We start from the raw sequence: 17,874 nt of genomic DNA, 5'->3' as shown, positions 1-17,874 counted from the left end.
TTGGACCACCACTACACAGTTTCCTGGAAATTGTGACATGAGATTCGCATTGTTTCAGCCATGATGTATTGTGGCAATTTCGAAATTAAATTTCACAGTAGTTCACTTGGCAGCCATTATATTTCGGCCTTGTGCCGAACAATGAACTTTAACTGTATCTCCTTATGGGGTCAAAAGCAACAGTGGATTCAAAATAATCTACTACCTACGTATCGCTAACGAATTGTCAAGGAAACTTGTCTACACTCGTACATCTTCTTGTAAATGAAGAATCTTAAGGTATTTTTGTTTCGGTCAACAATTAACATCGGTTAACGCTTTTGTGTACAAACTAGTAACTGTGTTTGTTAGGACAAACAACCGACCGCAGATGATTTTGTGGATGATGGCTACCAACCAAATACTGTTGAAATACTGCACGATGATTTTTTGGACTGAAACACTTTCTTAGCTGATTGCTTCCGCGAATTTCTCTCGAGTTACTTTTACCTCAGCTCGAGCCTCGATTAGATAACTCTTCAGGAAATATCGGCTCTAATGAAATTTCACAAAGATGACATTTTAAAAATTTCTTTACATCACCACCAATGAAAATCCTTTTTATTACTGAAAACTACACTACTTACTCTTGCGTATCGAATCAAAACCTTCCCAAGATTTGGTAAACAATGTAGCTTAGGTAAGTCCTTTATTTGTATGTTTCGTCGATTTTGTAAAAATATGTGTAACTGTGAAATACCTAACTGCCTTGGTCGCGCATTAGATACGATCAATTACAAATTCCCAAGTGTCCGTGTAATATTGGACAGACAAAACAATGATACTAGGTATGTCCTCACCCACGGAACTCATACAGTCCTATTTACGATTCCACACAGTCTCCGAAGACAGGAAGCAGCGGCCATAACGAAGGAATCCGTGAACAGGCATTTTAATGTCCCGGGACACAAAGCAATTTGCGCTGCGGAGCTAAAGTAACTGGCGTAATGACGGGCTATTATTCTGTAAGGAATGTTAGTGTTACTAAGCTAGGTGAGCTTCGTGCCTCCATAGAACTAAGTATCTTTTGTGTAACAAGTTTTAATATCTCTACTGAAACGGTAACACCACAAGTAACACGCTCACTTTAATCAGGTTCAGCATTACCTACTTACTACCTATCTATGCGGATCATCTTTAATCTTTTTAGGAAACCATCCACCGATGGTGCTGGTCAGCTAGTTTTTCAGTAGGACGCAAGCCTTCCCCAGAGACCCCGAAAATCATGATCCTCTTTTTTCATCCAGCTATCTTCTTAAAATGTCGGCCTATCGAGCTTTACATCAGCGTGACTTTTGAAAATTCGTCAAGGCCCGATGCTGTCTAGGCCAGCATGTCTAGATAGAAAGTAACAATCAATACAGCTAAGTTTTCAGTTAAATGTTACGAATGTGCCCCAGGCACGATTGTAGCTCGCAAACCTTGAATCGTACGTTCACTAAGGAATACCTATGAGCATTTTATATAGACCTACGCCTCCGTTTGCATGCTAATTTTGGTTTTATGTGATCGATGGTTCGTTGGAAATCGTCGTGTAACCCACGGACTTACCGAACATCTAAGGACAGATGATTACTGTATGCACTACTTCTTATCTACAGGAATGTTACAGTTTCTGAGATACTTAAAGGTAGTCTGTTAACCTACATAGGAATATAGGTACCTAATACTATTGTCTGTATGCGGATTCGAGGGCAAAGACTAAGGCTATTTAAATAACTTTTTTTTTTTTATGCTAGCCAAGGCAGGTATTTGACCGCAATCGCACCTGGTGTTAAGTGAGATGCAGTCTAGGATGGTACATATCTGCCCTGTAAGTGCCTATTCACTCTCGCCTTGAAAACGCCCGGATTATAGTGTTCAGGAAATACAGCAGCTAACTACTCGATCGATAAGTCTACGACCTACCTACACTACAAGCAAATGTGAAACCGTTAATAAACTTAATTAGCATACGTTAACCGTCGCGTAGAAAGTCCTTAAAACAAAACCTAAGTGGTTTTTCAAGTTTCGTGAAGTTTATTCATGAATAAAGATAAAAGAACAGTAAGTTCAGACTTTCAATAAAGGTATCGCTCACACTCCCCAAAATGACCAATGTTAGTGACAATATTTAATGAAGGCAGGTTTAACTTGCATAGTAAAATGCTGAGTCATCTCGGTTGTGACGTGCGACCTCTACGTCCTTGCGCAGACGTCCTCCTAACCCCAACCACAAAGTAACTGAGACGTGGAACTTTTTATGCCTGTTGTGAGAGCCGTTTGCGATCGCCCATGCGTGTCAATAACGGACAAGAATACCTGCCACGAAACAATGTGATCTGAATTTTCGTTATAATTAAGATGGCGTCGTGAAGCAAAAATTAAGATACTTCGTCGTAATTTTGTTGTTACTTTCTTCTTTTACGGTTCCAATCGTAAACAACCTTGTTAAACCTGCGGCGTAAAAAGGAATCGGGCAACCGGTTGGCGCTGTTACTTTGTGCAGTTTGGTCAAAGAAACGCAATATTTTTTCTCGCATTTTGCTTGTCACTTTTATTTTTACCTTGGAAGTACCGTAGGCCCGTAGCGTCGTCGTAGAGTTGTCATTTGTGTATTACCTACTTGCTGTATTAACTGTAATTTCTACATTTCATTCAGGTTTTTGTGGTCATCGATATAAAATTCACCAAAACATCAAAATAAGGGCTATAATTTCAACATCCTCAAGCAAATTTGAAAACTATGGCATCCTATTTTAAAGGTGTGCTCACGCGTAAAATATTACGTTACATTATACGAATTCGTCTGCCGGCTCGACAGTTGGTATGCCGCTAAGCAGAACGTGACGGCATGAATAAATGGGGTGGCTCAAAAGGCAGGAAGCCATGGTGGCGAAGTGCAAGGGCGCGTATAGTCCATGGTATAGTCGCGTCGGCCATTGTGACGTAATGCGTAATTGCTGGTCGTTAGTCTATTGGAAAAGAAAAAAAAGATAAAAGCACCGGCGCACCTGCATAGCTCCTGTTGGGAATTACCAATTCTTCACGGGATCTTTATTTTTTAATTCGGGCACAACTACTCTTAGAGCAGAGCGTTGAGTTTAATTCTTTTTTTCGCAACAAAACACAATATTGCTAAAACCCGGTGTCGGCACGTCCGTCTATTCTTTACTATGCCCACCCCCGGTGTCTGTTGGTCAACTCCTTTAGGTAGTACCTAAATCGATTTCCTTGCGAAATGTAACTAACAATAGAATTACAAGCGTAGGAATTGAAATGTGCAGTCAAATGGTTAACAATAGGCGCCATAGATCAAAATATCATGAAAAGTTGTTAGCATGAAAATAACTGTTGAACTTGATGAAAGATAGTGGCGAAATATTTGCATTTGAATTTATTAGACCATAAATTTAACCTAACCTAAACCTACCAAAGCATAAACTCACATAAATATTCTTGAGATTAGTGTCTCAGTCTGCCTCAGAAAGAATTATTGCGCGTGGCATGATAAAAAACGCAATCGTAACTCCTAAAATATTTTAAAACACTTATCAAAAGAGTTTTTTAGACATGGGTTCCCCACCTAAACATATTTTTTTTAATTGCCGTTAAAAAAGTCTAGGCTATGTGACTATGACACAAGGCACAATATTCAACCGCACATCTCTTCTTTCCAGGGTAAACACCAAAGCGGGATAACTTTCACCAGCACAGAAGAGCCGGTGAAGACTGACAAGCCGTTCCCTGACATCCGGCTGGTGGACGGGCCCTCGATCCTTGCTGGAAGGGTGCAGCTCCTGCACCGCGGCCAATGGCGGTCCGTCTGCACCAACTCGAGGAAGTGAGTCCAACAAACAGACTAATTAAAGACATAATAGTTGTATGTAATATGCTCATACACATCAGGAATGCTATAATAATTTGAAACCGAAAGTCAGATTATGAAATTGAAACGACCTGGATATCGTATTTTACACAACTTTTACACCTTCTGATTTTTTCCAGTTATGATGTCTTCAAATTGAATCAGGGTAATCTAAAGCTTTATGAGGTTTATAATGTCTCCAGAATCTAAATTAACTGTAGGTATACCTAATTAATTAGTATCTAATTAAGTTTTACATTTCCTACGTGATGTAGGAATGATTTTCGAAGCTTTTTATTGGTACATGTCATTGTGTTGATTAGTCTCATTAAATTAGCTTTCGTAATCACACGATGCTTTGGTGCTCATTCTAATGGGAAACTTGTTATTTCCAGTTGGACCATCAACGATATGGAAACCGCGTGCAGGCAGCTCGGCTTCATGGGCGGCTCGTTCTACAACTGGATGGACCGGCAGCCCGGCCGCCGCGTGCGCTTGCTCTTCGAGGAGCCCAAGTGCAAGGGCACTGAATACGACCTCTTCCAGTGCGATTGGAACTCCCGACAGCTCGGCTCAGGAGTCTGCGACTTCCATCCCGACCTCGCCATCCAGTGTCTCCCGCATCACGACGACAACGAACTCGGTAGCTCCGGACGACACTGGCGAGGCATACGATTCGAACACGCCGTCTTCGAACGAATACTCACAGCAGTAAACACTTTATACGTCCCCACATCGATGTCTAGACTCGTACACGTAGCCATAAAAAACGCCGGCTTGGGTAGGGATAACAATGCGACTAGTGCCTTAGACATAATTGGAGTGCCGCCGGTAATGGAAGACATTGAGATATCCAACTCCGCTTTTAACGCTATCAATGTGACGTCACCCAATGCTCCCATCGTTATAAACAACTGCACTATTCAGAACAATAGAGGCTACGGCGTCTACGTGAACTCTACGTACGGCATGGCTAGGATCGAGAATTGCCTGATTCACGACAACGGCGGCGACGGGGTCAAATACGTGGTGCACGAAATGAATATAGACGAGAGGCTCGATCGCAGCGAAATATTCGACCTGTGCACGCTGGCGTCCACGCCTAGTCAAACGTTTCCATTGCAGATGTCTATCGAACAATCCCGATACTCTAACATGGAAAGGGATTGCAGCCAAAGATTCTTTACTAGATCCGATCACGTTTTAACATTAAACTTTATCAAACTCCTGACGAATCAGAATGAGACTGGGGAAATTTATGTTTACGACGGCCTCACGGCAGACGATAGACTGTTACTTACGTTTAGCATAAGAAACCATACTCGACCTCAGAGTGTAGCTTCCACGAGAAATCGAATGTTTGTGAGATTCAGGGCCAATACCAGAACTGATATTGTTGGCTTCCTGAGATTGACATCGGGAGTGAGCAAAACATATGATTTGAATGTGACCGATACCATCATATCTGATAACAACGGTCGAGGTGTTGCCATTGAGAATTTAAGATCACAAATTCATATTCATCGCACGTCAATATCTAATAATAACCATGTCGCTGGTCTGCATGTTGTGAGTGGAGCGGGAGATGTAAATGTGACTGAGAGTAGAATATCGTTCAACCAAGGCGATGGTATAAACATCACAATGACTGGAGGAAACCGAAATGTATCGAGAAGTATTTTGAGCTCGAACCAAGGATACGGTGTAGCTGTGTGGCTAAACAACACTCAAGAGACTGAATACATATCAATAAATCAAACCACTGTTGTAGAATACTCAGAGATATTTAAAAATCTGGATGTTGGTATTTTGCATGGGAATTTCTGTGGTGATAGTTGGGTGAATATCACTGGCAATTGGTTTAATACTAGCATGGAAAGCACTATAGAAATATCAACGTGCTGGAGATTGAATAATCCTGTTAGATTGCTCAATTTACAGATAGGTCACAATAGGTTCTATCAAAACCTAAAAGTTCCTTTGAAAATTCAACCAGCTTTAAATGTGATGGGACGGATAGAATATAATTACTTTGAACATGGAAACTTTGGTGCGATCGTAATAATGAATCGAATAGAAGGGAAACACATAGAAGAATTTGAAATACTACCGGCTAGATTCCAGATACAACATAACTATTTTGCTGGGAATAAGGGTCCATTTGTTGTAAATCTTGGCCTCTCACCCTATAGTGACATCCAATACATATTATTTTCAAGAAACTTTCTACGAGACAACAAAATAAGAGAACCATTTGAGCCGCTGGAAGGTGTGTCATCTCGACTTATCCCTCGAAGTAGAGTAGCAGCTGCAATAGTACTTGCATCCAGTAACATCGATGTCTTTAGAAATATAATTAATAATCCAGAAGCTCAGTATGAAATTGGTTCACACGTTGAAGACCAAAGCAAGTTCCTCAATTGCACATACAACTGGCTTGGTTTCGGTGAAGAAGAAAAAGTTTACAATAGATTGTTCCATAGGAAAGATAGATACAATTTGGCTAAAATACTTTATATGCCCTACCTCCTGCATAGCAGTAACCCCGGTGCTACTCAAATAAATTATAATTCACTACACGTTCCTCAATTTAATGTACCAGGTACGTTTGTTGTGGGTGGAGAAGTAGAGGGTATAGAAATTCTAAGAGCAGGAGAATACGATGTAGACAAAGACATTAATATTAGACCTGGAGGTAAACTTATATTGCAGTCAGGAGTCACATTGAAATTTCCGCCAGCTATAGGAATAATGGTTGCAGGAAAACTTGAAGCTAGAGGCAAACGTCCCAATGATATCACATTTACACTGAAAGAAGAGATTATCATGACTAATGATAGTGTTTATGAAACTGATACTGAAATGGAACCTACTACACCAGGTTACATAGAACCAATAGTGCCCATAAGACTTTTGGGAGGCCGCACACCACATGAAGGTAGGCTACAGGTTAGAATAGACGAAAAATGGGGAACAGTATGCAACTACCGATGGAATATAATCAACGCTGCAGTAGTTTGTAACCAACTTGGATTAGTTCTAAATCCAAATGACTGGTTTTTAGAACCTAATGAAATACCAACTGCTGGAATGAACGAAGAAACTATTTTGTCCAACGTTGAGTGCACAGAATTTGATACTGATATTACTAAATGCAAAGCTGAGACGAGGGAAAATTTTGAGAATTCATGCGATCACGATAACGATGTAGGTATACGGTGCTATGAAACAAGTTGGGCAGGGTTGAGATTCAGCGTTATTTCAGAGAGAACAGACTTACAATATATCACTATCGAGAAAGCTGGACTCCTTGATTACTCGTCAAATGCCTTCAAACCTGCACTTCAAGTTGATTTTGCACGGCATGGCATTGAAAGCGTTAAGATATCAAACAATTACCACGATGGGCTGGGCATCTTGTACTCTGACTTGTACAGTGCTGATGCTGTTAATACTGTCAGAAATTCAGAATTCAGCAACAACAGAGGCAGCGGTATAAGCTTCAAGCAACTTGGTCTAAAAGTATTCACATCTGTGATAGAAAATAATGAAGTCGCTGGCATATCTCATAATCCTCATTTGACTGGACCCCAACAGAGAGAATTAGCCGGGTGGTTTAATTTGGATCCTGGTTTTAATATGGATGAATCCAGTTACCGACCTATTTTTATACCAGAGTACGAAACCGATATTAGTTTAGTGAATGGAGAGACAAGATACTTAGTTTTCACTAAACATTACGGCGAAAACATAGCTAAAACTTACAATATAAAATGTAATCCTGGTTTCGTTCTTGGACTGCAACTGTTGAACCCTATCCACAACTTCTCTTCAGAAAGTATTTGTATTTATGATTCCCAGAATATTAATGAAGGCAGTACACAATGGTGTCTAGACCGTGATTTGTCAACATTCCCGACCACGAGCAGTAGTTTTGGCGTGGTGCTAACGTACGAGAGTGGTAATGCCGCTTTAGGAGCCGTCGTACTGGTAGTCAGTTCTGTCCCTGCACCAGTTCAAAATATCAGAAACAGAATAATCAAGGGTCCCGTACCTACTTTGCAAGTCACGAATTCTAAAATCAAAGGGAATACTATCGGTGTAAAGGCTCTCTATTACAACAGATTCCTAAATGAAATAGGAGACCACTTTTTGCGCAAAGCTAATGAGACTATCAAAATATTTAATTGTGAAATTGCTCATAATAAAGAAGAAGCAATTTATGTTAACACGCCTTTCTGGGATATCCACGAAAGTAATATTACCGAAATAACTATTATGATTAATAGCAGTTTGATTACTGATAATGGAAAAGGAATTTACCACTTTGCAAGAGATTTGAGAAGTGCTAACAACCTTTATCACTACGTATTACAAGATAACACATTCGAAAGGAATAAGTTAGGAGGATTTGATGTGGCACTACCCTACGTTTGGCAATATAACGAAAATTTCACTCATTCGATCTACATGCACAACAATACATGGCGAAGTAATCAAAACTTCGGTATGATCATAGATGGACATTTTGCTGAGGTCAATATTACAAAGAATGTCTTCACTGATAACAATTGCAAATCAGGATTGATATCTATCAGGGGAATGGAAAAGAAAATGAGAATCGATGGTAATTTTATAGAAAAGAACTTCGGGCAGTTCATGGTTCAGTTTTACATGGACAGTCAAAGCGAGATTATGGGTATTGTTTATGCCGTGTTTGTTTACAACCAAGTAAAAAATAATAAACACAGCATGATTATGAATAGAGGATCAATAATAAGAAGTATAGATCCGACTTACGTTATCGGATTCAAGGGTATACAGAAAGTAAAAGTGAGTAGAAACTTATTCGGGAACAATGACTTGCAATATACTTTAGTTGCCGGAATAAGAACAGCTAAAATCAATAATCTCTTGGATGTGACTGAAAACTGGTGGGGAAGTTCAGTTCAGAAGGATATAAAGAAGCAGATTTTCGATTTTGATGATTGGAATAATCATGCTATCGCTACTTACCTGCCCTATTTACTAGAAGATAATCTTGACTCTAGCGTATCGGCTACCTTTAGTACTGATTCTACTATGGACACAAATGAACTTGGTGGGCGACTACTTTCCGATTTTATTCTTGAATCTCGGTTAGCTCCATACACGGTGAAAGCTGATATCACCGTGATGCCTGACGTAACTTTAACGATCAACCCAGGTGTTATATTGGAGTTTGCCCCTAATGTTGGCATACTGGTAATGGGAAGACTTGAAGCCATTGGCCACAGTCAATCGCCTATAATAATGAAACCCATCGAAATGGCGAAAAATTCGGAATTCAATAGAATCGAAAAGCGAGCAATCGGTCAATATTCGCCTAGTCATCATAAACAAAGACGGCAACTAGAAAATTTTGTTGTAGAAAACTCTATAAGACTTTGCACAGCAAGAAACTGTTCTGTTGGCGATAACTTAGTGGAAAGAAAGAACGAAGGTTTCCTGGAATACTATAATAGAACGACTCTCCAGTGGGTGCCAATGTGTGATAATAGATTTACAGAACGAAACGCTCAAGTAGTGTGCCGAGAACTGGGATTCGACCCAATCAATGTGTTCTTTGCTCACGATCGTCGAGTGGAATACCACAGCAATTCTTTGTCAAGAATCTGGTCTTGGCCAGAGCCTTTGCAATGTGTTGGAACTGAAGATCGCTATGATGATTGTCCTATCAGGCTCAACGGTCAACTTTATGGTCACAGACACGAATGTAAGTGGGATTCCAAATTTGTATTCATTCACTGTGGTACAAGAAACTTGGATGAAAACCTTGACTATTGGGGCGGTATAAGATTCACAAATCCTGAATTTGAATACTCTTTGTACGAACATCGAATTCACGATCATCATACTCATGATACAATGAAGAAGGTTGAAAGTTCAATGGCACACGTACAAATTATGGGGGCGGGTATTCTTCACAATGAGAAATCGCCCGCAATTCAAAGCATCACAAGAAATCCTAATATTAGAAACGTTAACATCACTAAATGTGCTCACCACGGTATTAATCTCATATCACCAACGGATACGATTGACATGAGGTTTACCTCCGTTAATGATGTATTGGGCGAGGGAGTAAACACAATATCTCTGACTGGAGAAGGCAGAGAATCAGAAGAATCTAGTTTTACGCCTTTGAAAGATCTGAATCTCCCGTATCATCTGTTTTCCCTAATTAACATTTGTGATAGCAGCAAAATGATCGTCGTTGAAGAGAGAGTATTGCTTTACTACAAATATGATAACAATCCAGTTAACTGTGTCAAGATCTTCAAGAGCATGTATAGAGTCAAGCCTTTTGGATTTAGATTATTGCAATTTAATTTATTCAATCACACTCAAGATTATGGTAAAAGAGATTCATTGACTCTTTATGATGGGGATATCTATAACATCACGGCACCTATGATTGGCTACTTGGAGAATGGATCACCTGATGAAAAGAAGCTCTTCAGGACTGACGGAGGAAGCTTGAGCGTCAAACTCTTTGCTAATGGTGCATCAGCTGTCCACGGCTTCATTGCTGAGATCGTCACGTTGCCAATATCTGCTATTGGAATCAGTAAGTTTCAAAATAACTATGCAAATATGTACTTTGAACATCTTTGTTAATCATTCTGATTTTGACATTGTCTTTGCAGGTCGAGACGTCCAGCACAATATATCCAACAGTGAATTCATAAATAATAGAGATGGTGCTATTACATATCAATCTGTGGGCGAGGTCAATCCGTTAGTTGCTATCACTCGGAATGAAATCTCAGGAAACTGCCTCAAGTTGTACGGAAACTTCACCTCCTGCCAAGCTGCTGTCAGAGTCGATGTCCAAAATACGCAGACTTTGGTGTTCAGAGTGAGTATAATAATCAGCAATTTATTGATATTATTCTTCTTTTTCTATATCTTCTATAATATAACTTGGTTTGCAAATTCTAGAACAATCTCATTCGGAAAAATGTTGGAGGTCTATTGGTTAGAGCTGATTCACGAGGATCAGCTACGTCTCTGCGTGGGTGGATACACAATAATCTCTTCTTCGGCAATCATGACTTGCCTTGTCTTCAAGTGGAAGGTGAGTTTTAAAATTTTCTTGGAGGTTTTGTTATGAAGATTTAAGGTGGCATTAGGATCTTTTCTAATTTATTCACTAACATTTCAGGTCGCCAGTCGTCCCCGTACCAAGAAGTAACAATCTACCGCAACTACTTTACCCGGAACAACGTCCCATTCAAGGATGTGATAGTGCTCAGACAGGTCGTCTCCAACTTCACTTTCAACTACGTTCACGGCAACACGGGCCAGAGGATCCTCGAGGTATCAGGCTTCGACAAAGTCAGACTGCCAATCTACCAAACCACTTCACATAATGGATTTTACAAGTGAGTTTAGCTTTACTGAACTTAGGTTTGATTTCGTCAAATTGATTGAAAAATTGACAATATTTTTTTATATTTTCTAGAAACTATGCATTAGATCGGGAAGGAAGAGCCACTGTCGTAGCGGGCACCGCTGGTCAGCACTATGTCGATAACATTTTCTTTAACCCAGACAATGATTATGAGATGATAACTGTCAACAGATCTATGTAAGTTTTTTGTTGTATATGGGCTATTACGGTATAATTAAATGAATTTAATGATGACTTTTGGCTTGTTAAAGACCCTGAAAACCTTTTGAAATGCATGTTTCCATTTACCTGAATGGTAAACTAAAAATAATTTTAATAATGTGATATCTAACTAGATAATATTATCATTTCTTACGAATTTATGTTGCATGAATTAAATTATTCAAAATGATGGAAAACAATTTTGTGACACATTTAATTCTGAGTTATAAAGTGGCTGATAAACAAATTTATTTGCATGTTTCTGTTGCATGGCTGCCCTTGGACCATAGCTTTCTTGACTATAACCCAAACGTCATGAGGTAAGATTTATGTTCTCATTAATCTTCAATTTGTGAAAATATCAGTATCATTCTACTTTGCACTTTATTATTAAGGGTATTTTTTTGTGAACTTATAATTCCAGTGCCCTGGATCTTTGGCGAACGCGTATAGACGCCAAACACAACTTCTGGAGTTACAACGAAACCTTGGCTGTAGCCGGTCGGATTAGGGATCAGTCGGATAACCCATTGCTACTAGAGGTGGACTACCGACCCTTCTATATGAACAACCAGACGGTGCTCGGCGGAGGCAAGTGCCCGCCAGGCTGGGACGTCGTCGCTGACACTTGCTATATGTACGTGGGCGCGCCCATGACTTATGAAGAAGCGAGAATGTTCTGTTTGGTGAGTTATCAAAATTAAATTATGAATTTACAGGTTCACATTTTACGTGCTTGTTTCAATTTACTACAAATTCGGTTGAGCAAGTGCTTTACCTGTGACATTTGGTTCTACCTCCATCTTGATCATCAATGTCCATCAGGTGTCATTTGATTAAGTAAATAAAAAGTCACCGAATAGTCACCAAAACTGCCATTTGATTTCGGATAAAATAGATATTTTTTCTTGTACTCTGAGTGAATTTACAAAGGCATCATTATTAATTGTTATATTATTATGTTATGTGTAGGTTTGTATGTATGTAGGTGGTTACTAGTTGTGTATTTGACGTTGTGTATGTTGATGTGTTGTCTTCGCTGTCGCAGTGGGATGTCCTGTGATGACAGTGAAGTGTTGTTGTTATTGTAAATAAATAAATAAAAATAAATAAATAAACTATTGATGATGTCTTTCCTTACATTCAGTCGGACAACGCGTCAATGCCATACGTGAGCAGCAACTACGCGGCGCTCTACGAGTTCATCCAGAGACAGAACCAGTGGTTCCAGTACGGGGACCGCGTGTGGGTCAACCACATCGACTACGTCACGCAGTGCACCTCTTTCTCTTTCTCAACCATCGACGTCACCGACTGTAACCAGAAGAATGCTTTCATTTGCGAGATCGGTGAGTGTAGCTAAAGAATTAGATACATGAATGGGTTCATCGAGTTCATCTAGCGGCAGAACCAGTAGTTAGAGTACGGCGACTGCGTGTGGGTCAACCATATCGACTACGTCACGCAGTGCACCTCCTCCACCATCGACGTCACCGACTGTAACCAGAAGAACGCATTTATTTGCGAGATCGGTGAGTGTAGCTAAAGTATTAGATACATGAATGGTTTCCTCGAGTTCATCCACCGGCAGAACCTGTGGTTAGAGTACGGGGACCGCGTGTGGGTCAACCACATCGACTACGTCACGCAGTGCACCTCTTTCTCTTTCTCCACCATCGACGTCACCGACTGCAACCAGAAGAACGCATTTATTTGCGAGATCGGTGAGTGTAGCTAAAGTAATACCCCCTTACTAATAAAAAGTTACACAGTTGTTGAACACTGTTTTAAAATGACATTTCCATACTAAACGTCATTTTAAAACACTGTTCAACGAGCGTGTAAGTTTTATTAGTAAGTGTGTTAGATACATGAATGGTTTCCTCGAGTTCATCCACCGGCAGAACCAGTAGTTAGAGTACGGCGACCGCGTGTGGGTCAACCACATCGACTACGTCACGCAGTGCACCTCCTCCACCATCGACGTCACCGACTGTAACCAGAAGAATGCTTTCATTTGCGAAATCGGTGAGTGTAGCTAAAGAATTCGATACATGAATGGTTTCCTCGAGTTCATCCAGCGGCACAACCAGTGGTTCCAGTACGGCGACCGCGTGTGGGTCAACCATATCGACTACGTCACGCAGTGCACCTCCTCCACCATCGACGTCACCGACTGCAACCAGAAGAATGCTTTTATTTGCGAGATCGGTGAGTGTAGATAAAGTATTATTACAAAGACGAACCATTCAAGAGTAGATACTCTTAGTAGTAGGTAAGAAGGTTCTTAGGTAGGAAATAAATAATTTTATCAGAAAGTTGTGATACTTCAAGTTAATCCAAAGACCACAAGTTTCTTTCACCCCATTTTTTTTTAAATCCATTTACTTTAAATCCATTTGTTTAGGCCGTGCCTTTATCAGTCCAATTACTATGCCTAGTTGAATAATAAGGAAAATAATAAAAGGATTTACCTACTTAAGCAATGCTGGTAGATATTGCAGAATGAAAACGATACATAATGAAATTGGTCCTTCGAGCCGGATAGTTTGTAATAAAAGCGATGTAACACCCGTATTCACCAACATTACTATGAGGTCTTACAGTGCGAGTGGACGCACAGGGTGACCAATCACAGAGCTCTTTTCAACGCTGCGTTCGATTTGCTGCTTCACTTAAGCAAGCATCGTTTGTTAATACGAGCGTTATGTAATTTATGTGTATGTGTGTTGTTCGCGACTTATTTATGGTGTCACTTGCCCAGATCCGAAGATCTCAATCGACCCGATGTCGTGGCGCGGCGACATGCTCGCCGTGGCGTTCATCGGCGTGCTGGCCGCTACAGTACTGCTGGTCGGCGCCGCGCTCGTCTGCTGGTACTCCAAGTCTAAGCACAGGTAGGCACTTCTTCTTGCATTGTCTGGACTGTAAAAAATGATATCACAACCCTATCGAACTTTAAGTTGTTATAGGCGTCTGACATGATCTAATCGCCTTAAATGCTCTCTGAAGCACGGAATCTTTCTAACATCATATTGATTTAACCCTGGAATTTTAATTTTAAGGTCAACAGACGGCTATAAAAGACATGATAATTATGCTGATCGAGTTGTCCTATATACTTATTTATAGCAAATTAATTGTGCGGGTAGTTTTTAATGTTGTAAAGATATTTTTTTTAAAGTAAGAGGACTCTTTATTCAATAAACAATTATTTTACAATAATACATTAACTTAAAAAATTTAAAAACTACTAATTATAAAAACTATTTACAAAATAAAAAATACTTCACCCTGGACTAGGAACAAAGTGATTTTGCACTACCTATTTACTTGTCCATGGAAATCGACCTCGAATTTTTGAGTCAATAGTTTCACCGTATAGTTCTGAACCACGCAAACGGGCAATACGGGCATGTCTTAAGCCCATCTCTAAACGTCTGCCGAAAAATATAAAAGCATCTATAGTCTGGTCTGTGAGCACGTAGAATTTTGTCCAAAGACCCCAAGCTACCCATCCTTATCGCTCGCGCGTAATTATGTTGCTGTCGCGCTCACACTCACTGCGGGCGCCCGTCGCACAGTCGCAATATAATTACGCGCGAGCGATAAGGATGGGTAGTTTGGGGTCATTGGACAAAATTCTACGTGCTCACAGACCGGGCTTTAGTAGAAACATTGGGTAAGAAAACTCAAAAACCACCTTATATACCTGAAAATAACGTCTATAATTGTGTCCACAGACATCTGCAGCGCCTGGAGCGCCGCAACTCGATCCGGCAGTCGCTGCACTCCGTGCGCTCCATCGGCAGCATCAACGGGCTCGCCGACACCGCCTACCGACGCAAGCTCGCGCAAATGGTACGCAATCATTTTGTGAACACCCTGTATAAATGGTTTTGATTTGTAAAGCCTGGTCCGTGAGCACGTAGAATCCCGTCCAATGACCCCAAGCTACCTATCCCTATCGCTCGCGCGTAATTATGTTGCTGTCGCGCTCGCACACTCACTGCGGGCGCCCGTCGCACAGTCGCGACAGCAACATAATTACGCGCGAGCGATAGGGATGGGTAGCTTGGGGTCATTGGACGGGATTCNGGAAGCTTATTAAGAAAAGCTCGTTCTGTGAGCTTATGATGTAGCTAGTTAATAATAGTGTTATTATAATATTTTAATAGATGCTCAAGAATAGAGTAATGTTTTAGTAGGTATATTATTTACTTTTATAGAACCTAACTGTTTAATACCACTGACTTATTTACGGAACGAATACTTTCAAAACGAATACGAAACGAAAGACCACAAACTTTAAACTAAACACTTTAAAAACATATAGTATGTGGTTATATTTGCAACAAAATTATCTAATTTACCTAACATAATTATGCCAAGCATATTACAGCTATAATAGAGCCATTAACATCACACTTATTCACACCATCAACCATCATCTAATTAACGTAATAATATTTGAATTTCAGACCAAACTGCGTCAGAAATTGGCGCTGCAAATCAAACTCGAATAAACTAATAATTCAGCATTGTAAATAGGAGAAATCCTCGAAAACGGTCCACATTTCAGCTCCTAATTCATAGCCCCAACCAAGCTCGCATTATTAATAATGGCCTTGCATTTTGACGGCTTTAGCAAAAGCTCCGAGCTTCCAGACTCCAAGCCGGAAGTGTGTCATAGTCTAGTCAGATACCATCTGCGCTATGACGTGACTTCGCGTCCAATAAATTAATTTTCAACTTGAAAATCCCCATCGTCTGAGCCAAGTTGTGCCACAAAGAGGGACTGTTGAGGCGATTGGCCTCCGAAACAAAGGTGTCTAAATTGTTGTTGCTAAACTGAGGGAAAACTATGCCATTTAATTCCGTTGGCGAGCTGGCCTCGACTCGGAGAATCAACTGCTTTGTTCAAAATATTAATATCTCGGATGAGAAATAGCCAATGGCTGATGCTTGTTTTATGTGAGTTTTAGAACAGGTTATCCATCTATCCTTACGTAATCTATCTTTTTGTAAAAGCTATCGATCTACTCGTACGTCAACGGGGTTTTTCTTTATTTAGGACCCCTCAATGCCTTTTTATAGAGTGTTGAATGGGGGATATTTTCACTAAGTAATGAAAGGTAGTGTCAGGTACAGACGGCCGCGATATCACGCTAAACATTGTTGAGTCTTATGTAATTTTCATCATCATCATCATTTCAGCCCTAAGAGATCCCCTGCTGGACATAGGCCTCCCCAAATGATTTCCACAAAGGCCGGGTGGTAGAGGCCTACATCAAGCGCCTTCCTGCTACCTTTAAGGTTTAACTTTTTAAGGTTTTTAAGGTTAAGGTGATACTTTTTAAAGCTTTTTGCCAGTCGTTCTATGCGTGTAATCTGTGGGTAAGCTATACGCTGAAGACCACCAACGCCCTGCGTGTACAGTATAATAACGCGTTCAGGATGTTGCTGGGGCTGCCACGGTACTGCAGCGCGTCAGGCATGTTTGCCGAAGCACATACTGATGGCTTCCATGCCATTCTTCGGAAAAGGGCAGCCTCTATGCTGAGCCGTGTGCGTGGGAGCTCCAACGACATTCTGCGCGTTGTAGCCGGCCGAGTAAACTGTCCATTTATCACGCAGTGGGTTCGGCTGCATGTGTAAAATTTAATTGATAGTTCTTTTTAATTTATTTTTATTATGTAAGACTGACTGTTTTGGCTTTTGAATATTTTTCCTTATTGTATGGACTGTATTGTGTCTGAAATAAATTTTATTGATTTGATTTGATTTAGTAACAAAATTCAGTAAAAACAAATGGAAAGTCAGAGGTGTGCTTAATACCCTGAGCCTCAAGCTTAAATACCCTCAGTGAGGGCATTTAAGGATCTATGGGGTCCTTTTATGAGAGCAGACAAGGCCCCCACGATCGTGGAGCTCTGTGCACGTGTCCAGAGAGCCCATTGTTGGCAAAGAAAGAAAAATATTTATTTGGCATCAAAAGCCAGTAAGTTGTAGCTGGCATTTAACCTCGTAGCGCCCACGCGCCTTTTGATAACCCAAAATAAACATGGCGACTACAGCCCAGAACTTTTTTCAACTAACTTTCAATTACCGCTCATGCGCCTTTTAGAAGGCAATATTATTAAACTCTGTCCAGATTTTTGAAATTTCGCGGCTTAAAGAAATAATTTAATTCAATTTCTGAACGAAATATTGGGGNAGCGGCAGAACCAGTGGTTCCAGTACGGCGACCGCGTGTGGGTCAACCACATCGACTACGTCACGCAGTGCACCTCCTCCACCATCGACGTCACCGACTGCAACCAGAAGAACG

The 17,874-nt window shown here is 40.5% G+C and overlaps 1 protein-coding gene across 1 annotated transcript in view; it reads left to right on the top strand.

Moving 5' to 3' along the window:
* Positions 1-17,874, top strand: part of bark (C-type lectin domain-containing protein bark beetle) — a 35,158-nt gene that overhangs the window by 12,643 nt on the left and 4,641 nt on the right. The window contains exons 2-12 of the mRNA XM_028316588.1: positions 3,699-3,862; positions 4,282-10,496; positions 10,576-10,787; positions 10,871-11,006; positions 11,094-11,313; positions 11,394-11,519; positions 11,834-11,863; positions 11,968-12,229; positions 12,691-12,892; positions 14,308-14,440; positions 15,287-15,404. Coding sequence (XP_028172389.1) covers positions 3,699-3,862; positions 4,282-10,496; positions 10,576-10,787; positions 10,871-11,006; positions 11,094-11,313; positions 11,394-11,519; positions 11,834-11,863; positions 11,968-12,229; positions 12,691-12,892; positions 14,308-14,440; positions 15,287-15,404 — 7,818 coding nt within the window. The remainder of the gene's footprint in view (positions 1-3,698; positions 3,863-4,281; positions 10,497-10,575; positions 10,788-10,870; positions 11,007-11,093; positions 11,314-11,393; positions 11,520-11,833; positions 11,864-11,967; positions 12,230-12,690; positions 12,893-14,307; positions 14,441-15,286; positions 15,405-17,874) is intronic.

Source organism: Ostrinia furnacalis, unplaced genomic scaffold, assembly GCF_004193835.3.
Source record: "Ostrinia furnacalis isolate ACB-3 unplaced genomic scaffold, ASM419383v2 OfSCF0373, whole genome shotgun sequence".
In the NCBI taxonomy this organism is placed as follows: Eukaryota; Metazoa; Arthropoda; class Insecta; order Lepidoptera; family Crambidae; genus Ostrinia; species Ostrinia furnacalis.
The sequence above is the reverse complement of the archived record's forward strand: the minus strand, read 5'-3'. Positions and strand labels throughout refer to the sequence as shown.